At 37.2% G+C, this 24,909-nt stretch overlaps 1 protein-coding gene across 1 annotated transcript; it reads right to left on the bottom strand.

The window, feature by feature from the left end:
- Positions 1-3,578: 3,578 nt before the first annotated feature.
- LOC123525690 (uncharacterized) lies at positions 3,579-19,062 on the bottom strand. Its single transcript, XM_045304833.2, has 3 exons — positions 18,724-19,062; positions 13,820-14,014; positions 3,579-4,990 (listed from the first exon to the last, which is right to left on the bottom strand). The coding sequence occupies exons 1-3, from the start codon at positions 19,031-19,033 to the stop codon at positions 4,275-4,277; spliced, it is 1,221 nt and encodes a 406-aa protein (XP_045160768.2). The 5' UTR covers positions 19,034-19,062; the 3' UTR covers positions 3,579-4,274.
- Between the last annotated feature and the right edge of the window lie 5,847 nt (positions 19,063-24,909).

Below are 24,909 nucleotides of genomic sequence, written 5' to 3'. Positions count from 1 at the left end.
TATCTACCTTTCTTTACTGCCAGCAGCATATGGCAAGAGAGTTTAAATATGGTAGTTTTAATGTGAAGATTTTTCATTTGAAAATGGATGTCAGGATACGAGTTACAAGACCCAGGGAAGTGCCTACGCCTTAAATACCTTGAACAATGAAATGGTTCTAGTCGCTAACCTGATTTATGTCTTGGACTAGCTGACAAACAATGTAGAATGTCCTTTGTTAAAACGAATAGCTGGTGAGACCAAATATCTCGTATATAAATTTTTCTTCTGGCTACCATGCCTAAATGATTCGTAAAGATTTCAGTTAGGAGCAGAATAATTTCAGGGATCAGGCAAATCACTAAATGTTTCAAACTAACAACCTTCAACTAATTAATCAGCTCTAATTCCTATAGGCTGGAGATACTATACTTTACTTGTCATTTTTGAGTCGGCTAAAGGCTGAAAGCCTTTTGACGAGTCCTTGCTATCCAACGATTCTCTAAATGGACCAAATAACACAGTGAAGGGATGTAGTTCCATTAGATTTCTCAAACTTCAAACAGTTCACTGCATGAATGAAGTTAAGTTGTGTCAATTCCCTTTGCTATGACCAATATACGATGTAATCTGTCATATTTCTGACTTGTAATTGTGCAATTCTCGAATGTAACTCATTAAGCATAAATGTGCATTTTAAGAATTGCGCAGACTTACAAAGCTTGGGTAACATCCAGCGAAAGACAAAAAATAGTTCCACAGGGCTCCAGATAAGATGCGTATTAGCGTAAATTACGTATAGAAATAATGCAAATACGCATGACTAATAATTTCTAAGCGTATAAAAACGTATATAAAATTACAGAAACGCACACAATGCTTTTTTAAAAACAAAATCTGAATCGTCTGGATGCGTTAGGTAACATAGCCGATCAGCCTTAATTCTCCCACATTGAACGTAAACATGCATCGTATGATTTCTATAAACTTTGCGTGGGTTGAATTTTGCAGTCAGTAAACGGATAAATTATCGGAAGAAGAAGCTCTTACTGGTTTGTTTAGTTACTACTGATATTAAAAATGGTTTTAATTCTTATTTTTCGAGAAATAAACAAATCGGCGAAACATTAAATTGTATTTTCTTGTAGTTTTTGAAATCGAAAGTAGATCGTCTATGTTTGGCTGCTTTCACGGAACGAAACAACTTTCTTATGAAAAGATTTAAATAAGAGGTAATTTAACCGTAAACTTCAATGTCAGATACTGCCAATTGCTGCTAAATGTCTTCGTATCATCACAATTTGTAAAATATATTGTTCAAACTGGAGAAAAGTGTAATCGTATCCGGATATAATATTTTGGGTAAATATCGAGCTGTGTTATGAAATTTTAAGAAAAAAACTAAAAACAAACTGAAACTGGTAGACTATACTGTCAGTACATCAATCATTAGCCGACTCAGACCATTCAGGCCTTTGATGTTGAAGTTCCCGTCAGACAATGTCTTTGAATCTACAACATACAAGTCCTATCGCATAGATGCTCAGCCTTGTCTTCTTTATTGAATATGTTTGCCCTGACTCCTGGATGTTCGGCACCTATATGCTATCACATGTAGCATTTAACTATCATATAGATATAACACTTCTGATGTCTTGGCTGTACTTTGCCTATAACACTGAACCTCGTCTATAAGCTGGAACTGTCCTACTGTCTCAGTAGATCACCAGAACCTATGTCACTGTCTCAGCTTTCCGATGCTCAGCTTATATTTGCTATTGTCTATAGCATTCAACTACCCTTAAGGTAAAACTCCTATGCGCTGGCCCTATAGACCGAAACCTTGTTGAAACTCTGCACCTCTTCTTTAATCTTTGTTTGTTTTGGGTTTAACGCCATTTTTCAACAGTATTTCAGTCAGGTAACGGCGGGCAGTTAACATAACCAGTGTTCCTGGATTCTGTACCAGTACAAACCTGTTCTCCGCAATTAACTGCCAGCTTTCCCACATGAATTATTAGAGGCGAAAGATGAATGGTTTTAGACACGTCTTATCAAATCATCGCGGAGAACATACATCCCGCCCGGGGATCAAACTCGCGTTCTGTAAACAACTTTTTTGGGGTCACTTTAGCTAAGGTCAAGGTCACAGTGGCCTGAACATAGAAAACTCACTTGAGAACCACTTGACCCAGAATGTTGAAATTTAACAGGATGACTGGACATGCAGAGTAGAGGACCCCTACTGATTTTGGGGTCACACAATCAAAGGAAAACCATTTCCAGTTAGTAATATGAGAACCACTAGGCCCAGAATGTTGAAACTTTTACATGATTGGACATGCTAAGTAGATGATCCCTACAAACCATTGTCTCTTTGACTTTCGCTCCAGTCCCCTATCGAGTTTCTGCTTATACAACTAAGTATTGGTGTGTGTGGGGGGGGGGGGGGGGGGGGGTGTATAATTTCGGATTTATTTTCTTACCTAAATATGCTAAATATTAATTTTGAGCTTTGGTGATTCTAGGTAAAATATTTTTTGAATTACAGGCATTTTTTTTACCAAATCAAGGAGGAAAACTGCTTTTACTGTGTCAAGGGAGATAAAACTAAATGAGAACAAAGACCATGACGATGCTAATTACTAATTGAGTGAGGTTTTGTGATTCTAGCTGAAATACTTTTTGAAATATAAACATATTCAATTTTAGATGGACAACGCAAAAATGATATCTCTCTGCCTTTGGAGATAGATAAAAAGTGCCACCCTTCTCATTTTTCCCAAAGATCCAGATGAGAATCTAAAAAAATCAAATTATATCCAATATGCATGATAAGACTGACACGGTCAGAAGTCAGCAAGGTTGAGCCTTAGAAGCTTCTTGAATTAACCATAAATATTTTGTGAACGGGTCTAATAATCCTTGGGCATTCCATTAAGATGTCATTGGGTGTCCATCATTGGCAAGATTCTGTGAAGTCCATGGGATATATTTCTAAGTGCTATAAACCAACAATACTTGCACACTTTGTTAAAATTATAATATTAATGTAACAAGTCTGGGCCGATTTGGCTGGTTATCGAACTTGGCCGACGGCTTATGGTCAAACACATTTTGTTCAAGTTTGGTGAAGATTGGATGAGAAATATTCGACTTACACTGCAGACCAGAGTAAAAAGGCTGATTTTCGGTAATTCAAGGGCCATAATTCTGAAGTGCCTGGGCTGATTTGGCTAGTTATCGAACTTGGTCAATGGCTTTTGGTCAAACACCTTTTGTTCAAGTTTGGTGAAGATGGGATGAGAAATATTTGACTTACACCCCAGACAAGAGTTAAAAGGCCGATTTTCGGTAATTCAAGGGCCATTATTTCAATTTGGCTAGTTATCAAACCTGAACGAGGTCTTATGGTCAAACACATTTTGTTCAACTTTGGTGAAGATCAGATGAGAAATGTTCAACTTAGAGAGCGGACAAGATTTGTGACAGACAGACACACATACATACACATACAGGAGTAAATCAACATGTCTCCCACTTACTGTGTGGTGGGAGACATAACTAGTATGACAGGACCAGTAAACACTAAACAGATGCTCTTTTAATTGTTTTATGTGATAGGAAAAAGAATAAAACAACATAAATATCGCTTAGGTATCGAACTCTGACCTCCAGCATGTAAAACAAAATACCTCAAAGCACTCACCTATTCCGAAATTTTACAGTAAGAGCAACGATGTATAGCAAGTTTTTACAGCACGTAACGTTAATCGACTACGTCGTATAACGTCAAAACAATGCTTTTACTGTTGCCTATTACAATGTACTGGTATTAGTTGAAATATTGCACAGTTCCTGAATTAAGAAAAGAATGAGCAGCACCACTGACAGTTAAGCTAACTCCGACCTTTTCTAGTCCATTTGAGGATATCCTATTACCTCTGTTTGTGGTATTTTCTCATGATCTGTCCTATATTTTCACCAGCCCTGAAGAGTCACTGGCATTTTAAGAGATAAATGGAAATGGCAAAACATAATTTGCTTTTGATAAAAATAACTCCTGTTTAAAGTCCATTACTCAATGCTATATATATATATATATATATATATATATATATATATATATATATTATATATTATATATATATATATATATATATATATATATATATATATATGACTTCTATCAAATTTAAAAAAATGAGTTATGATTTTAATCCTCAACAAAAGGCCAGCAAACCTCTTGATTGGTTTTAATTATATGCTTGTAAGGGTCCTACCCAACTAGAAGTTTATTTACAGTCCTGATCAGCATCTTTTTTCAGCAGAAATTCTTTTTCCCAGTATTTTCTTGATTTCTGCAGTGTTTTCTCGATAAGCCAGCTTTTGGGGAGTTCATCATTTTCAGATTCCACAGTTGGGAAATCCAGCTTTTGTTTATATAAGTTTAAGCATGACTTAATTTGATCAAAGAAGCCAGACTTTGCTTGTGTATCCAATAAATCTCCAACATGCTCTCCTTTCACACCTGCTGGAAATATGTCAAAGTTTAAAGCTAACCAAATAGTCAAAATTGTATCATAATCAATGGAATTAGCTTTTCTCAGAGTCATTGCTTCACCCTGTGTTACTAACAGATCATGATCTGGATTGTACATGTGAATTGTGACAAATTTTTCTGATGCCAGAAAACATGGAATAAAATAATTCTTTAAACTGGAGTTCTTTTTATATTGAATAAAAGCATTTACAATTGTCTGTGCCAGAATTTGTGACAAATCTTTAGACTGACTGCCAGCTTGTAACTTTAGTGGTCCATATGGCATGTAAGGTTCCCCTGAAGATGACTTGACCTCAGTAATGGAGGATACTGATTCATCACTGTCTGACCTTGCTCTTTTGGCTGGCGGCTGGTCTCCTGAAGCACCAGCATCTTCATGTTGTGTTATTTTGATCTGACTGTGCCTGACAACAATATCTGCATATCCATGCCAGCCATCATTATGACCTGTAAAAGATTGTGCTGTTTATTTAAAATTATTCTAAGATATTAAATAGGGTATCTTATACTGTTCATATGCATTGCAAGCGGAAGGTCATTGATTTAAAACCCAGAGACTTTCCATATTACAGTTCAGGCATGGAGGAATATGCAAAATACTCGAAGTCTAGAGCGAGTGGAAAAAATGTGACTCTGAGTGAATCCCAAGTGAAAACTCAATTACATGTACCCAGAGTCATAGACTGACAACAAGAACTGCCACTATAAGACCCATATGCCCCAAAACCAATTCAAGATAAGCATGACTTTGACCTCTGCCCTACTGACCTTGAAAGTTAGGAGTCTGTTCTTGTCCAAACTGCATACCAAGTTTCAGGTTCCCTAGCACCACGACCCACCTCAAAATCAATAGGGGTCATCTGCCTGTCACAACCAACCTGCCACTGAAGTTTGAGGTTCCTGAGCTGAAACGTTCTTGCTTAATCAATCAGCGACCTTGACCTCTGAGCAAACAACTTCAAAATCAAAAAGGGTCATCTGCCGGTCACGATAAACCAGCCTAGAAAGCTTGACATGCTGAGCCAAAGCATTCTTCAGTTATCAGTCAGAAACTGATTTTCAGCTCAAGGTCACTGTGACCTTGACCATTAAGCAACCAACCTCATTTTCAGCTCAAGATTACAGCGACCTTTAAATTTAAGAAACCAACCTCAAAATGGATAGGGGTCACCTGCCAGTCATGGCCAACCAGCCTAGGAAGTTTGAGGTTCCTTCCCCAATGCGTTATATATTCAGTTATCGATCAAAAACTGATTTTCAGCTCAAGGTCACCACGGCCTTGTTCTCGAGCAATCAACCTCAAAACTGAAAGGGGTCATCGAGCAATCAAGGATCGGGAACCAAAGGAATGGATGGACATCCAGACAGATGTTCCAACTCCTATATGCCTCCCTTTGGAGGCATAAAAAATATCTTCGGCAGCACTTCGCATTACTCTGAGTATTTTAGAGTGACTCTGAGTGGAATTTGATTAGGGTAAACATACCTGGAAAATTGACCTGTTGAAGATTTTATACTGATTTCGATACAATAGGTGTAGAGGTATGGTCAACAAGAGCTGTCTCCATAGGATGACACATGCCCCCGATGGCACTTTGAATGAATAGTTAGGGCCGATGTTAGAGTTTAGGACCTTTGACCTACGGAGCTGGGTGTTGCGCGCAACACGTCGTCTTACTGTGTCACACATTCATGCGTAGTTATTTTAAAATCCATGCATGAATGACAAAGATATGGACCGGACAAGCCCATCAATGCACTATCACGAAAAATGGCCTTTAACGTCTAAGTGTGACCTTGACCTTTGAGCTACGGACCTGGGTCTTGCGTGCGACACGTCGTCTTACTGTGGTACACATTCAAGCCAAGTTATTTGAAAATCCATCCATGGATGACAAAGATATAGACCGGACACGCCCATTAATGCACTATCCTTTAAAGTCTAAGTGTGACCTTGACCTTTGAGCTACAGAACTGGGTCTTGCGCGCTACACGTCGTCTTACTGTGGTACACATTCATGCCAAGTTATTTGAAAATCCATCCATCAATGACAAAGATATGGACCGGACACACCCATCAATGCACTATCCTTTAATGTCTAAGTGTGACCTTGACCTTTGAGCTACGGACCTGGGTCTTGCGCGCGACACGTCGTCTTACTGTGGTACACATTCATGCCAAGTTATTTGAAAATCCATCCATCGATGACAAAGATATGGACTGGACACGAAAATTGCGGACAGACTTACAGACGGTTCAAAAACTATATGCCTCCCTTGGGGGGCATAACAAAAAGAATTGACAGAATATACACCCAAAATTTTCGTAGTATATAACACAGATAGATAAAACCGTAACTGTAGCTATTTGTTTGATGTTAGATTGAAATAAAATTGAACTGAAGCCTGTATTATACTAAAGCATAGTTCTGCAGGTAAAATACACATAGAAAACAGACATGGAAATTTCCGCACTTACAATTTAGAGAAGAGTGGCAATTTTTCCGTCGATCAACGGTTCGTAAATTCCATCTATAAATTTATTCGCAAGTTAATTTACTTAGAGTGCACCACAGAAATTCTAACCATGCAAATTTTTTATGATCAAAGAAGCACCAACCTTTTGAATCAAGTCAGCAGTCGCATGACGTAACTATACCTCTCGACACAGGTGACAAAACTATCCTATAGATGTGAAACTGACACAATGTCAAACTGTTTTATTATGCCGACTAATGTAGGTACTCAATTTAATATGTGCATACCTTTAAGTAAATGTAGGGATTAATAAGAATTTTAAAAGGACAAAAAGATCGTATACCAATTTATGCACTTTTTAAAAAGGTTACAGATAAGCGAGTGCCGATTTTGACCATCAATATTCAGTTAAAAGTCTTCTCTTTTCCATTTCATTCTTGTCGAATTTACAATGTCTCCAAATTATTGTCAAGTGTGAAAATTATTTAAAGTGAATGTCCGTAAATCTATGAACATTTTCTACTTTCCAGTTACCTGTAAAAGCACTCCAAAGTGACGTGAAATTACTCCTGCGAAGTGCATGCTGCAGTGATATAACTCTAGACTGGAAGTCACTCCTGTCACTCTATGTCCACTTGGAGTGACTCTATTTGCTAGCGACTGAGTGAATTCCTCTAGACTTCCGAGTATTTTGCATATTCCTGTTGGCACGAACCGTATGTTTCACTGAACAAGTGGTCATTTCTAATCATACTTTTGCATAAATGCCCCACAAAACTTGTGAAACTTCCCTAGTGGTGTAATTATGCATCGCAAAGGAACAACTTTTCCTCATTATCCAGTTTACAAAATTAAGTTTCTTTGTTCTGTATAAATAGTGTTACTGACTTGGTGCCTCCACAAACAAGAGCTGTCACAGGAGACAGTGCGCTCCACTATTTCGATGCTGGATAGTGAAACTGGGCACATTTGACGAAGCTGGATCTGTCACTGGAGTGTCTAATTACACCAACATGGATGAAATATTGGATAATAGCTAGAGTCTGTGTCAAAAGTATTAAATAATAAGAGAGATAAGGTTCAAGTGTATCAAAACATTAAATATTAAGAATAATTCTTAGCAAAAAGGGGGCATAATTCATGAAATATTGGTGCAAGAGTGATGTACCTTGTGTCATGTTGAATAAAATCCATTTTGTAATAACTTGAAATGTAGTGAAAATGCATTAAAATTAACCTTTAATTCTAAGTTAACTGGGCATAATTCATGAAAAATTGGTGCCAAAGTTATGGACCTTGTGTCATATGATGTTGGTGATAAGGCGGAACAACTATTTTAAGTTTGAATCAAATCTATTCAGTAATAAGTGAGAGTGAAAGTGTACAGAACATTAACCTGAAATTATAAGTGAAAAGGGGGGATAATTCATTAAATAATGACACAAGAGTTATGATCCTTGCGTCACATGATGTAAGTGATGATGTTGAACAACTATTTTAAGTTTGAACAAGCAAATTCGATGAATTGGTATCCCCCGCCGAAAGGGCTTGTGGTCAGGAATGGCAAAAAAATATATCCGGCAAAAAGTTAAGGATGTTACTAAGTAGCAAAAGAAGCAAATAATTTCATTTGTCAAAATCAATTTAACAGAAAATGAATGCTATTTTTTGGTTGGGGGAGGAGGGGCAGCGGGGGTGACTGGGTGAGGGTACAAAACATCGATTATTGTCATTGATCATCGATGTTGATTATAAATATTGAAATATGGATGGAAAATTAACAAGAGCACCGCCTTGCGGGTGCTGACGCTCATCTGATTTTTTTTGTGTAATAGAAATATTGTCCTACCCATGATTTTCTAAGTCTAAAAAGGGCCATCATTCTTGCAAAAAGCAGGTTAGAGTTATGTTTCTTGATGTTTAGTGTCCACTTATGATGGTGAAAAACTGTTGCAAGTTTTAAAGCAATAGCTTTGATAGTTTATGAGAAAAGTTGACTTAAACATAATACTCAACCAAGAAAATTATTTTCTAAGTCCAAAAAGGGCAATAATTATTGCAAAAAGCAGGATGGAGTTACGTTGCTTGCTGTACAGGGTCAGCTTATGATGGTCAACAAGTGTTGCAAGTTTCAAAGCAATAGCTTTGATAGTTTAAGAGAAAAAGTTGACCTAAACATAAAACTTAACCAAGAAATCTGATATTTTCTAAGTCCAAAAGGGGCAATAAATCTTGCAAAAAGCAGGATGGAGTTATGTTTCTTGCTGTACAGGGTCAACTTATGATGGTGAACAAGTGTTGCAAGTTTTAAAGCAATAGCTTTGATAGTTTAGAATAAAAGCTGACCTAAACATAAAACTTAACCAAGAAAACTGATTTTCTAAGTCCAAAAGGGGCAATAAATCTTGCAAAAAGCAAGATGGAGTTATGTTTCTTGATGTACAGGGTCTGCTTATGATGGTGAACAAGTATTCCAAGTTTCAAAGCAATAGCTTTGATAGTTTAGGAGAAAAGTTGACCTAAACATAAAACTTAACCAAGAAATCTGATATTTTCTAAGTACAAAAGGGGCCATAAATCTTGCAAAAAGCAAGATGGAGTTATGTTTCTTGCTATACAGGGTCAGCTTATGATGGTGAACAAGTATTCCAAGTTTCAAAGCAATAGCTTTGATAGTTTAGGAGAAAAGGTGACCTAAACATAAAACTTAACCAGGCAACGCCGACGCAGACGCCAACGCCGACGCCGACGCCGACGCCGACAACCGCTCAAGTGATGACAATAACTCATCATTTTTTTTCAAAAAATCAGATGAGCTAAAAATGAAAAAAAACAAAACAAGAGGACCATGATGGTCCTGAATCGCTCACCTATCCCCACATGACCCAGTGTTGAACTCAGTATGACGTCGTTATTTCTATTATTTGACATAGTGACCTAGTTTTTGAGCAAATGTGACCTAGATATCATCAAGATAAAAAATTCTGACCAATTTTCATGAAGATCCATTGAAAAATATGACCTCTAGAGAGGTCACAAGGTTTTTCTTTTATTTGACCTAATGACCTAGTTTTTGAAGGCATGTGACCCACTTTTAAACTTGACCTAGATATCATCAGGGTGAACAATCTCATCAATTTTCATGAAGATCTCGTGAAAAATATGGCCTCTAGAGAGGTCACAAGGTTTTTCTATTTTTCGACCTACTAACCTAGTTTTTGACCGCACATGACCCAGTTACGAACTTGACCTAGATATCATCATGCTGAACATTCTCATTAATTTTCATGAAGATCCATTGAGAAATATGGCCTCTAGAGACATCACAAGGTTTTTCTATTTTTAGACCTACTGACCTAGTTTTTGACCGCACGTGACCCAGTTTCAAACTTGACCTAGATATCATCAAGGTGAACATTCCGACCAATATTCAAGAAGATCTCTTGAAAAATATGGCCTCTAAAGAGGTCACAGGGTTTTTCTATTTTTAGATCTACTGACCTAGTTATTGACCGCACATGACCCAGTTTTGAACCAGACCTAGATATCGTCAAGGTGAACATTCTGACCAATTTTCATAAAGATCCCATGAAAAATATGGCCACTAGAGAGGTCACAAGTTTTTTTCTATTTTCAGACCTACTGACCTAGTTTTTGACCGCACGTGACCCAGTTTCAAATTTGATCTAGAGATCATCAAGGTGAACATTCTGACCAATTTTTATGAAGATCTATTGAGAAATATGGCCTCTAGAGACATCACAAGGTTTTTCTATTTTTAGACCTACTGACCTAGTTTTTGACCCCACATGACCCAGTTTCAAACTTGACCTAGATATCATCAAGGTGAACATTCTGACCAATATTCATGAAGATCTCTTGAAAAATATGGCCTCTAGAGAGGTCACAAGGTTTTTCTATTTTAGATCCACTGACCTAGTTTTTGACCCCACGTGACCCAGTTTCGAAGCTGACCTAGATATCATCAAGATGAACATTCTGACCAATTTTCATGAAGATCCATTGAGAAATATGGCCTCTAGAGAGGTCACAAGGTTTTTCTATTTTTAGACCTACTGACCTAGTTTTTGACCGCACGTGACCCAGTTTCGAACTTGACCTAGATATCATCAAGGTGAACATTCTGACCAATATTCATGAAGATCTCTTGAAAAATATAGCCTCTAGAGAGGTCACAAGGTTTTTCTATTTTTAGATCTACTGACCTAGTTTTTGACCCCACGTGACCCAGTTTCGAACTTGACCTAGATATCATCAAGATGAACATTCTGACCAATTTTCATGAAGATCTCATGAAAAATATGGCCTCTAGAGAGGTCACAAGGTTTTTCTATTTTTAGATCTACTGACCTAGTTTTTGACCGCACGTGATCCAGTTTCGAACTTGACCTAGATATCATCAAGATAAACATTCTGAACAACTTTCATAAAGATCCCATGAAAAATGTGACCTCTAGAGTGGTCACAAGCAAAAGTTTACGGACGGACGGACGATGGACGCCACGCGATCACAAAAGCTCACCTTGTCACTTTGTGACAGGTGAGCTAAAAAATGTAGGGGGGGGGGGAGGGGGATGACTGGTCGGAGGAGTGAGGTGGGGGAACAGTACAACTTTGTATGTTGATAAATATTCATGAAAGTCTGAAAAAATAATAATAAAAAGGAAAGAATTTTTTTTTGGGATTGGGGGGGGGGGGAGGTTGGTCGGGGGAGGGGGTGTGACGAAAGCAAGGTGGTGACCAGGTGTGGGTACACAACTTCACATGTTTATAATAAATGTTCACGGAAAAGAATGAAAGAAGTTTTATGAAATTCTACCAATTGGTTGGTTTGTTATGTACAAATCTGTAGATTTTCAAATAATTAAAGGGCAATAACTCTTAGGAAAATTGACCAATTGAAAAAAAACAAGAGCACCGCCTTGCGGGTGCTGAGGCTCATCTGATTTTTTTTTGTATAATAGAAATATTGTCCTACCCATGATTTTCTAAGTCTAAAAAGGGCCATCATTCTTGCAAAAAGCAGGATAGAGTTATGTTTCTTGATGTACAGTGTCCACTTATGATTGTGAAAAACTGTTGCAAGTTTTAAAGCAATAGCTTTGATAGTTTATGATAAAAGTTGCCTTAAACATAATACTCAACCAAGAAAATGATTTTCTAAGTCCAAAAGGGGCAATAATTATTGCAAAAAGCAGGATGGAGTTATGTTGCTTGCTGTACAGGGTCAGCTTATGATGGTGAACAAGTGTTGCAAGTTTCAAAGCAATAGCTTTGATAGTTTAAGAGAAAAAGTTGACCTAAACATAAAACTTAACCAAGAAATCTGATATTTTCTAAGTCCAAAAGGGGCCATAAATCTTGCAAAAAGCAGGATGGAGTTATGTTTCTTGCTGTACAGGGTCAGCTTATGATGGTGAACAAGTGTTCCAAGTTTTAAAGCAATAGCTTTGATAGTTTAGGAGAAAAGTTGACCTAAACATAAAACTTAACCAAGAAATCTGATATTTTCTAAGTACAAAAGGGGCCATAAATCTTGCAAAAAGCAAGATGGAGTTATGTTTCTTGCTATACATGGTCAGCTTATGATGGTGAACAAGTCTTCCAAGTTTCAAAGCAATAGCTTTGATAGTTTAGGAGAAAAGCTGACCTAAACATAAAACTTAACCAGGCAACGCCGACGCAGACGCCGACGCCGACGCTGACAACCGCTCAAGTGATGACAATAACTCATCATTTTTTTTCAAAAAATCAGATGAGCTAAAAATGACAAACATCATCAAAGTATGTTGATTCATATTTATTTTAAGTTTCATGAAATTCTACCAGCTTGTTACTGAGAAATGGCTGCAGACGTCGATTTTTCAGTAAATAAAGGGAAATAACTCTAAGGGAAATTGACCAATCCAAAAAAAAACTTGATGGACATCACTGCAGTATGTTGGTTCATATTTATTTCAAGTTTCATGAAATTCCACCTGCTAGTTACTGAGAAATGGCTGCGGACGGACATTTTTGGGCATTTTTCATTAAATCAAGGGCAATAACTCTAAGGGAAATCGACCAATCCAAAAGAAAACTTGATGGGCATCATCGCAGTATGTTGGTTCATGTTTATTTCAAGTTTCATGAAATTCTACCTGCTAGTTACTGAGAAATGGCTGCAGACGGACACACGCACGCACGGATGCATGGACGTGACGGACGGACAACGCCATTTCAATACCCCCCTCCCGATTTAATCGGCGGGGGATAATAAAATCCATTTAGTAATACCCGGTAACTGAGATAGAGTGAAAGTGCACCAAAACTTTAACCTGAAATTCTATGTAAAAAAAGGATAATTCGTGAAATACTTGTGCAACAGTTATGGCCCTTGTGTCATATGATGTGAGTGATGATGCTGAACAACTATTTTAAGTCCAAATCCAATCCCACCAGTAGTTTTAAAGAAGTAGCGCAGACAAACTTTGTGACATAAAGACAGAAAGACTGACGGACAAGATAAATCATAATCACGTTCAATAGACCTAAAATCTTCCTTTGAAATCCCACTAGTAGTTTTAGAGAAGTAGTACAGGAAAACTTTTGTGACAGACAGACCATACATAATTAATAAATCTCCCAACAGATGGGGTGTCATAAATATGCTCAAATCTCACAACAGTTTCTGTCCCCGCTCAGAAGTCCATCATAAATACACTGAAGGAATCCTTTTGAACAAAGAAGAGCTACTTACAAATCTGTGTAATTTAAGTATTGTTATAAGCTATTTACCAAAGCTAGTGTCTGTTTTATGCACTGGTGTGTTACATCCTGGACAGCAATCATTACACCTTCTATCCACACGAACATCTGCACTGGGACATAAAGGGCCAAAAACATGTACAGCCAAAACTGCCTGAATTTCACTCTCCTTCCTCTCCTCTATTGGTTTTCCCCATATATCTGTTAGGCATTTCAAATGCTTTTCTGAAAGTAACAAATGCACTGTATAAGAAGCAAGACAGAAATGCCTATCTTCATTATTCTGTGTAATATGTAAACAATGCTGAAAATAATCAACATTATCATTCATTGTCATTGTGAATAGATATATTTAAGTACACTCAAGCATCTATATATAAGTCATAACATGGCAGTTAAGTATAATATGGCAGCAGCCAGCTCACTAGGGTGTCTGAAAATGTGTCCTGTCCATATATTTGAATCCCAACACTTGAAAGTTGTTTTATATATGTGTATGAAGGTGTATTTCTTATCAAAACACTTTAGGGTATGTCCTATGTCAAAACACTTGAGGGTCTTAATAAATACAAGTCAATGTCAGAATATGTTTGACATTTCTTGACTTTACAGAATGATTCCAGTTTGATAAGAACTAGATGCACATGGGAAATATGTCAAGCCCACCAGCTGGCAAAAGGACTTGGAACTGCACGCGACAATCTGTCTCATTGAGGCAAACATTTATGCCAAATAAAACAAGAGCTCTGCAAAGCAGGGCAATATACGCCCCAAGGGTTATATCAGAGGAGGATGGGAGCAAAATTAAAAAAAACTTTACTGTTGAAGCCCAAAGGACAGGAAGAACAAAGGGAAGAAATTCAAAAAAAAAATCCTTACCAGGTATAGATATGTAAAAATACACCTAAAAATTGGAGGTACCATCCATGTTGTACCACAGAAAAGTGGTCTCGGTTTTTTCCTATGACCAGTAATAAACAAAAGCGCCGCCAAGCGGGGCAATATACGCCTGAAGGGTTACATCAGAGGATGGGAGTAAAATTTAAAGAACTTGACTGTTGAAGCCCAAAGGACAGGAACAACAAAAAGAAGAAATTCAAAAAAAAAATAATTTCTAACTCAAAAAAAATTCTTACCAGGTAAAGTTATGTCAAAATACATCTAAAAATTGGATGTACCATCCATGTTGTACCACAGAAAAGTGGTCTCAGTTTTTCCTACTGCCAATAATAAAAACATTTCAAAATAAGCTATTTATAGTAACAAAAAAGGGAAGTAATTCCAAAAAAAATATTGTACGAGAACAAAAAGGGATCTGCCAAATAAAAACAAGAGCATTGCAATGCATAGCAATATACACAAAACAAAGTCATATATGACCTTTGACCCCTAAGTGTGACCTTGACCTTGAAGCGAGTCATCGAAAACATGCGCTCTGCATGTTGTCTCAGTGTGGTGAACGTTTGTGCCAAGTTTCTTTGAAATCCTTCAAGCAGTTCAAGAGTTACAGAGTGGATACAGCAAAGTCATATATGACCTTTCACTCCTAAGTGTGACCTTGACCTTGAAGCTAGTCATCTGAAACAAGCGCTCTGCATGTTGTCTCAGCGTGGTGAACATTTGTGCCAAGTTTCTTTGAAATCCTTCAAGCAGTTCAAGAGTTACAGAGCGGACACGAAACACACTCATATGACCTTTGACCCCTAAGTGTGACCTTGACCTTGAAATGAGACATCCAAAACATGCGCTCTGCACGTAATCTCAGTGTTATGAACATTTGTGTCAGGTTTCTTTGAAATCCTTCAAGGGGTTCAAGAGTTACAGAGCGGACACGAAATTGCTAACGGACGGATGGACAGACAGACGGACGGACACCGGGATCATAACATAATACGTCCATTCAGGTGCATAAAAAGTTACAAAATAAGCTATTTATAGTAACATAAAAGGGAAGTAATTCAATAAAAAAATTATTGTAAGTGAACAAAACAGGGATCTGCCAAATAAAAACAAGAGCACCACAATGCAGTGCAAAATACACACGGAAAAAAGTCCTATGACCTTTCACTCCTAAGTGTGACCTTGACCTTGAAGTGAGCCATCCAAAACATGCGCTCTGCACATCATCTCAATGTGGTGAACATTTGTGCAAAATTTCTTTAAAATCCTTCAAGCGGTTCAATAGTGACAGAGCGGACACGAAACAAAGTCATATGACCTTTGACCCCTAAGTGTGACCTTGACCTTGAAGCAAGCCATCCGAAACATGCACTCTGCACGTCGTCTCGATGTGGTGAACATTTAAGCCAAGTGTCTTTGAAATCCTTCAAGGGGTTCAAGAGCTATAGAGCGGACACGAAATTGCTAATGAATGGACCCCAGCGTTATAACATAATACGTCCCTTTGGGCGTATAAAAAGACTGCTTTATGCAAAGCAAAGTTTCAGCACGGACAAGCTCTAAAATTACCTTTGACCCCTAAGTGTGACCTTGACCTTTGAGATAGGGACCTGAGGTTTGCACACGACACTCTGTCTCATAAAGGTGAACATTTATGCCAAAGTAAAAAAAGATTGCTCCATACTTATCAAAGTTATGGCCTGGACAAGCTCTAAAATGACCTTTAAACACCTAACTGTGACCTTGACCTTTGAGATAGTAACCTAGGGTTTGCACACGACACTCCGTCTCACTAAGATTGTCATTAATGGAAAATATAAACAAAATTGCTTCATGCATGTCAAAGTTATGGTCCAGACAATCTGTAAAGATCTGACATGACCTTTGACCTCCAACTGTGACCTTGACCTTTAAGATAGGAACCTGTGGTTTGTGCATGAGACTCCATCTCACAGAGGTTAACATTCATGGCAAATAAAAACCGGACTGCTCTATGCATGTCAAAGTTATGGTCCGGACACACAGATCCGGATGGAAGCACGGATGTACTGACGCACATGTATCCATCCAGTTATTTGCTGTACATCGATCTTAGCTTCTTACATCTTATATATCTTCTTTCTGCTTATAGATCTTGTAGTATATTATATTAAATCATGATTTTTATAGTTTGTAATACTCGCTCAATATTGGATGTACGCACGTATTGAGTGTACTATACACTGACTAAAGGTTAGGGTTAGGTTTAACATGGATCTTATAATAGTGTACATTCAATGTGTGCATACACTCAATGCAGAGATTTAATGGTATTATGCCTGTACTAGACGGAAGTAGTTTCTTCCGTATGAAAGAGACGCTCCCAAATTTTAGAGCCATGTTTATTTTTTATTGCAAAGTGGCAATCGACAGCGTGAGCCCTGGATTTGCGAAGCGTGTGAGATTAGGATAAGGGTTAGTCCAACTAATTTGACGCATTCCTAGGAAATATTGAGATAATTTTTTCATATGGGCAATATCCCCACTCGCGTCAAACACTCAAAGGACCAAAATAGTTGTCATGAAGCAATTTCCGATGAAATTTTCATTGCTGCCGACTTTTTACATGCTATAGGTTTAAATGCCGATTATTTCACGAATTGGCCATAAACTCAAATAAAACTTACTTGTATCGAAAGGGGATTCAATTCCTTATTGATTTAAAAATTATCAAATAATATCCAAAATTACGAATTTTCCAGTGATTTAAACCTATGTATGTACTGTACACGATTAACGTTTACCATGTGTCTACACGCAATACACGCAAGCGATAAAACCAGTAACTTTACATGACTGTGTGCTGTGATTTATCTTCCATTATTTTTGTCCTCCAATGTTTTGATGTTTAGACTGTCCGTGAAAAATATAAAACAATCTGAACTTCGAATTATTTTGACTAGGATAAGGGTGAGAAATTATACAGTGAACTTGCCTATTCCGAACCAGTCTGTAAGTTGACTCATTTCCAAGTTTTTAAGCAGCCGTCGGCATTACGTCAAGAAACCGTAAGCTATGTTTTGGTTTTATTCTATACATTAACTAATAATTAATTGCTGGTAAATGTTCAAGTTATTCTTACATAATACATAATTAACATGTCCAATGCTATATTTTCTCTTATGTGGAATTTGACGAATGTAAACAAAAATGTCAGATTCAAAGTGCGCTTGTGTTCTAGTTTTTTAATGAAATGAAACGGAAGGGAGATTAAAAAGAAGGAAATTTTATGCTCTTTCGTCATTATCCCACATTAAAAAAATTTGTCCATGAGATGCCTAAAGAGGAAATATAGATGGCAATACATTGTGCCTATTCGAATCAACATTTTCATTCTGTTCTCTGCACGTAGTTTAAGATTGCATGATCAAATATCGATTTCAATGTGTCCAAAATATTAATTTATTGTTATTGTTTTTACCCATGGCCAGATGTTAAAGAAAAAGGCGGAGGTATTTGTTATAAATGTGATATTTAATTCACATAAAGGACAAGACGCCCACATGTTCTGTTTTAAAACAGATATTTCATAATGCAAAGAAGGATGTCATGCTATCGTTTTAGTCATTTAATTGGCCTTAATGCGATTATTTCTATTACCTGACATAAAATAATTTAGTGTTTTCGATTCAAGATGTAGTTTATTATGTTGTGGATAGTTGTAAGAAACAATTTCAGGTAATTTGTGGTGATTCGGAATAGGGGAGTTTTGACCCGGTGTTACGCACAGTAACCAGTCTGATCAATTACAGAAAATCTGTTACAAGACAATGTTGTTTGTTCGAATTTCTTTTCACGTTATTTTAATCGTGACATATTTGTCCAGCATTTTTAAAATGAAAATTTATATTTAAAATATAAACTTGACGAAAGTAAAACGATTAATAAAAATTTTAAAAATGTTCGGAATGGGCTAGTTCGCTGTAGCTAGGACACCAGAGGTTCCTTGCTCTGATATTCCCCTTGAATCTACATATGAAAGGTATTGTGAAAACCTTCTTTGACAAATTCATCCAGCGCCTGAACTGCAATCTTCTGTTCTGCATTGAACTCTGTGTGATGCTGAGCGCCTGGACGCGACTGTAAGATGGTCTGTACTGCACCTCGAAACATGAACATTTCTGACATGGCTTCTATCCTCGGTTTCACATTAATAGTGGCATTGCTAAACGTCCAAGGTCCCGATGCATTGCAATTTTCAACATCCAACATTGCAAAAGGTCTTCTCGACAAAATATGACACAACGGGAAGGCCTCGTCCCTCCATAAAAAGGGATACGTCGACAACAGTGCGTCCATTTTCATGACCCCCTGACTGGAAGGGGAAGTAACCGCTGCCGTGGAGTTTGATAGGTATCCAACCTCCGATAAGGGGAAGTAACACTGTGTTGGAGTTTGATAGTCAACTCGTCCCCGATTTGGTCAACACCCAATACGGGAGATTTGATCCTGACCACTTCGTCCCCCAAATCTGGACATTTCTTACCCCTCATGATAAAGTTTGGTCAACTCAAAGAGCTATAAAAATATATTTTTGGTCAACTCGTCCCCCTAGCTTTTGGTAAATTTGTCCCACTCCATTGATAAGAGTCAGTGAGAAAGGAATCTGATTTGTTAATAAACATTATTCAAAACTAATACAAAAACAAGGATATGTCCAGATTGTGACCATTTCCATTTTTCAGACTCTTTTTATGGAGAAAGTATACTTACGGAGCAAGAAAATAGTAGCCTTCATAACAAGACAGTGATATGGATATATTTGAAACACTTCTTAATGCCAGAAATAAGCACCTAAATAAATTTATATGTGGTTATGTCAGAAAAAATGTTATAGACCTCTTATTCATAGCAGAAACGAAACTCGATGACTCTTGTCGATGCCCAATTTCAAGTAGAAAATTACCACCTAGCTATTAGTGCCGACAGTTCGGCATATGGGGGAGGAGTCCTTGCACACCTCCGGTCAGACCTGGCTGCCGACAGAAAGAAGCAGATGGAGTTTAACATAGTTGAGTCTGCAGGAATTGAAATTATCTTAAATGGTACTAAATGGCTCATCTCCGGACTGTACTGGTACTGATGATAAACCTAGATAGATGATAATGTTGACCACTTTGGAAATATTCGATTGCAATCAGTTATTTATAAAATTGAACACACCATCTAATAATTTCCACTTAAACACCAACTGGTGTAAATAAAAACAAAATTGGTAAATATTCTGTATAAATAAAAATATTTATCCAAAATTACTGGGGAAGAGGGTGTTTTTTGCGCATATGCTCACTGTTGCCACATGAAGGCCTGACATTGGGTCACTTTTCGTTACTTGATCAGGAATGACTGTTGCAGCTTTTTGGGGAAAGTTTCAATACAATACTACAAAGAAAATTTTGTAAATGACAAAGTGGTCGAATTTATCATCAGTCAACCTTTGTGCAGTCCCCATTTTACAAACCCATTTCAGGGCCTCACTTCGTGTGAGTTTGCTAACTAAATATAAATTTGAATTATGTAAAGTTTTCAGCAAATGTTAAGCTTTATTTTGATACCGACCATTGATTACAAATTGCAGAAATAAAAAAGTTACCAATAAAAAATCTCATTTTCTGTTAGGGTTTATCATCAGTACCAGTATAGACTACATAATTATATTCTAATGAATCAGAATGTTATGATGATTTCATTAAAACAATGGACAAAGTCACTATAAATTATGATAATTTTATGTCTCTCGGAGACCTAAACGATGACCTCCTACAAACGGATAAATGTAAAAACATAAGTGAGACATGTGATATTTTTGATCTAACGAATATGGTCAAAGAACCAGCTTGTTTTAAAACTGAACCTAGTCTTATAGATGTTATTTTAACAAATAGGCCTGATAAATGTGTAGAAGTGCTTAATTCTAACTGTGGTCTCAGTGACTTCCATAATATGGTATTGTGGGGAAGTTGGCATTTACTTGCGGAGTACAGGTTTGTACTGGTACAGAATCCAGGAACACTGGTTAGGTTAACTGCCCGCCATTATATGACTGAAATACTGTTGAAAAACGGTGTTAAACCCAACAAACAAAATAGATAATGTGGTATGTTTTCAGCTGAACTCTCCTACATAGTAAATCTAGATGGATTACAAATAGGGCTTTAAAAATTTTGATTTACAAGCTTTTCGTAACAATTTAAGGCCATACACAAACAGTGCATTAACCTGCTTCACAGACTTTGGCTCCGAAATTATGAAGTGTTTTGATAAACATGCACCAGTGAAAACGAGGAAACAACCCAGATGTCCGGCTCCTTTTATGAATATTGAACTACAGAAACTTGTCTATAAAAAAGAATGCTCTTTAATATATTCCAGAAGTAAAATCTGACAGAAATTGGCATAGGTACAGGAAAATACGCAATCTAGTAAACAAGGCAAGACAGAAATCTGTTAGACAGTATTTTATAGAAAGATGTTCTGGTGGTAGCGAGAGTAAAGAAGTTAATTTTTTTCTTTTGATCTTGAGAGAGTTAATATTAAATGTGAAGACAAGTTTAAACTCCTAAGTGTTACTTTTGATTTCATGTTTAATTGAAATGTACACATAGCCAATATATGTAAAAAACCGCCAGACAATTACATATCATGAACAGAATTGGTAGAAATATAAACAAACAATGTATTACTCCTTCATTATGTCAAACCTGAACTATTGTCCACTAACATGGCATTTCACAGGAGTGACCAATACAAATAAAATTGAATAAAATTGAATAAAATTGAAAAAAAATACAGGAAAGAGTATTATGCTTTATCTATGATGATCAGGAAAGCTCATATAGTTTACTACAGCGTTCTGGACTGACATCTCTTAAGTTCAGATGGATGAGAAGTATCGCTCTTGAAGCTTTTAAAATTTTAAATAAACAGGGACCTAGTTATCTGCATGATCTTATGTCTTAAAACTCTAAATATAATTTAAGGTATACAAACTGTGTGGAGCTTTCTCAAACTAGAACTGAAAGGTATGGCAGAAACTCTTTCAGCTACTCAGCAGCCAGGATGTGGGACTCGCTGCGGGACTCATTCAGACGGTGCTCATCATACAGCCAGTTCAGATCCCTGACTGGAAGTTGGAGTGGACCAACGTGTCATTGCTCTGCATATGCCGGGTAGCTGGACCTGCACCTTGGCTGGTGAATAGAATTATGGTTCAATGTTTAATGCTTGATAATTGTTACCTCGACATTCTGCAGATTCTTTTATTTATGCATGTTCCTCTGTTTGTGTTGCGAGGAAGTATAGTTTATGGAATATATTTGTTTGAAATCACAAATTTCAAAATCATTCATAGGGGTTTCATGAGATACAGAGAGCAGAATTGTAACATAGTCATATGACCTTTGACCTTGAAGTGCGAACATGATCTTGAATTAGACAAAATACATGCTTATTGTCTTGATATTTTATTTGTAACATTTGTGCGGAGTGATTCTAAAATCCATTTAGCGGTTTCCCGATATACAGATTGAAGAGTATTAGTAGTCTTTCCAAATTTGACCTTTGTGACCTTAACACTGAAGTTATCTGAATAAAAATGCACTCTCCACTCTGCACATTGCCTCGATAATTGAGTCGCACAATGAGAAAACCAACATAGTGCATTTGCGACCAGCATTGATCCGGACCAGCCTGCGCATCCGCACAGTCTGGTCAGGATCCATACTTGATACTGTTCGCTAACGGTTTCTCTAATTGCAATAGGGTTTGAAAGTGAACAGTATGGATCCTGACCAGACTGCACGGATGCGCAGGCTGGTCTGGATCCATGCTGGTCGCAAAATCACTATGTTGGTTTTCTCATGGTGAGGGTCATATGGCAACATTCGTGACCTCAGGGAACTGAGAGAAGCACCCCAAATACATTAACAGATAAAACAGTAGACTGTACAGGACTCAGAGGTACAATACAAATACCGGTATTATGATATGTATTATGGTCCCTCAATTCATTTTAGAATTCATACCTTTACTAAAGTGATAATTTCAAAGTTGGCAGCTACATCAACATCTACATCGGTACAACCAACAATCCATTTCAGATACTGACTGGTCGGAAGCTACTTGTGGGAAGAAAGGTAAATACTGCCTAGGATCACTTGTTATGCGAACTGGTAGTCTGTATATAACAAGAAACCTATTTTTAGGGACCAGAAAGATGAGGAAAGTTCATTTAACCAATATACATTTGAATGTTATCTTCCATATTGTTTAATCATAATTAAAACAAAAAAACTAGAACACTGTAATTTTTCAGAGAAAACAATATGTCTCCCAATCTTAGTATGCCAGAACTGTCATTTCAATATCTCTCACGCAGGGATTCCAAGTATAATATTGCAGAGCAGTCGCGAAATAAAATAACAACTTTGACCTCTATGTGCCACCTTTATCTTGAACCAATCTGGCTTAAATATGTGACCTCAATATCATTAATATTTATTCCAAATAATTTCAAAATCCCTCAAGTGGTTCAAGAGATACAGAGCGGAAACGAAATATAGTCCACTTAATTATATACGTAATTTTGACCTTGAATAAATTAGATGAAATATGCGCTCTGCTCAATACCTTGATATGGCAGTTGTAACATTTGTTCCAAGTTATTTGAAATCTACAAAACAGTTTCCAAAGATACAGAGTGGACACTAACCTTTGACCTCTAAGTCTGGCCTTAAAATTGAAGCGATTTGGAAAGGATGAAAAATGCAGTCTGCATATTGTCTCGATATGGCAAAGATGTGGGTCAAGTTATTTCAAGCAGTTCAAGAGATAACAGACACGCTTTTTGACGGACAGACGGGCTGACGGACAGCTCTGCAAAAAATAAAATGCCTTCCCATTTACATGGTGCAAATACAATGTATAATAATTCAAACCTGATATTTAACGGTCTGCATAAATGAACATAGAAGTTATTAACTAAGTATAAATGTTATGACCCCCTCCCCCCACCTTGAGAAGACATTTTGTTTTTGCAATGTCTTTCCGTCTATACCCTTGTCTCATTTTTCTATTCCATTGAAAACTTTAAACCAATTTTAACGACTGTTTATACTTCAAATGCTTCTTGATCTTTGTCAGTAGGTGATCTCATTTATTTCAGGGTCATTACAACAGGAACGACTTGGACACCATTTCCACTCTATTTATAAGAAGAATGACTGGGACTACCTACTTCAAACTTCATAGACACTTGGCCTTAAAAACTCATCATGAGCACAAACTGGATGAGCTAAAACTCCAGTCAGAGAAAATTTGTATTATATTATTTATCATGGTAACTAGATTTATAACTGCATATTACTCGAGTACTGACACACGACGACAGTTGTACAAGTTTTTAACTGTAAAGGTCTAATATTTGATCAAATCAAGTTCCTGCTTGGTGAATAAAGATAAACAGTATTGAAGTAGTAATAACATTCTTACTTCTTTAGTAATTTTTTGGAAAAACCAAAACAAACAAGGAGCTACGTTCAATAAATGCTTGATGCCCCGAGTGGCATACTTGTCAATAGATTTTGCACCTAAGTCCAAAATGAGGTCAAGGTCAAGGTCAAACTGAGGTCAGGTGATGTTTGAAGATGAGGAATGGTCACAGTTTACATCTGTATTAGTATCAATTCATTCTTGTAAGGGGTATTGATGCTAGACTAAATGGTCCCATTTGGTTAACAAAGAGATGGCCCATATAAAGCAACCGAAGTCCAAAATGATGTCAAGGTCAAGGTCAAACTGAGGTCAGATGATGTCTGAAGATGAGGAATGATCAAAGGTTACATCTGCATTAGTATCAAGTCATTCTAGTAAGGGGTATTGATGCTAGACAAAACGGTCCCATTTTGTTAACCTTGTACGGACAGATGGACGGACATCCATATGATTCATGTATTAGGTGGTCATTCCATTGTTTGAAAACAATAGAATGACCACTTAAGGAACCAAAGAATTAAGTGGTTACGGAATGAATACAAAGGATTTCTACTCTCCTAGGCCACACCTCCTACCACCTAAGGTACCAATCGTGTGCTCGGATGGACGAACGAACGGACGGACAGGACAATCAATATGCCTCCCGCATCAGTAGATGCTAGGGGCATAAAAAACAACAACAAAAAACA

Source organism: Mercenaria mercenaria, chromosome 3 (genome assembly GCF_021730395.1).
Source record: "Mercenaria mercenaria strain notata chromosome 3, MADL_Memer_1, whole genome shotgun sequence".
In the NCBI taxonomy this organism is placed as follows: domain Eukaryota; kingdom Metazoa; phylum Mollusca; class Bivalvia; order Venerida; family Veneridae; genus Mercenaria; species Mercenaria mercenaria.
Note: the sequence above shows the minus strand (reverse complement) of the source record. Positions and strands in the feature narration are given on the sequence as shown.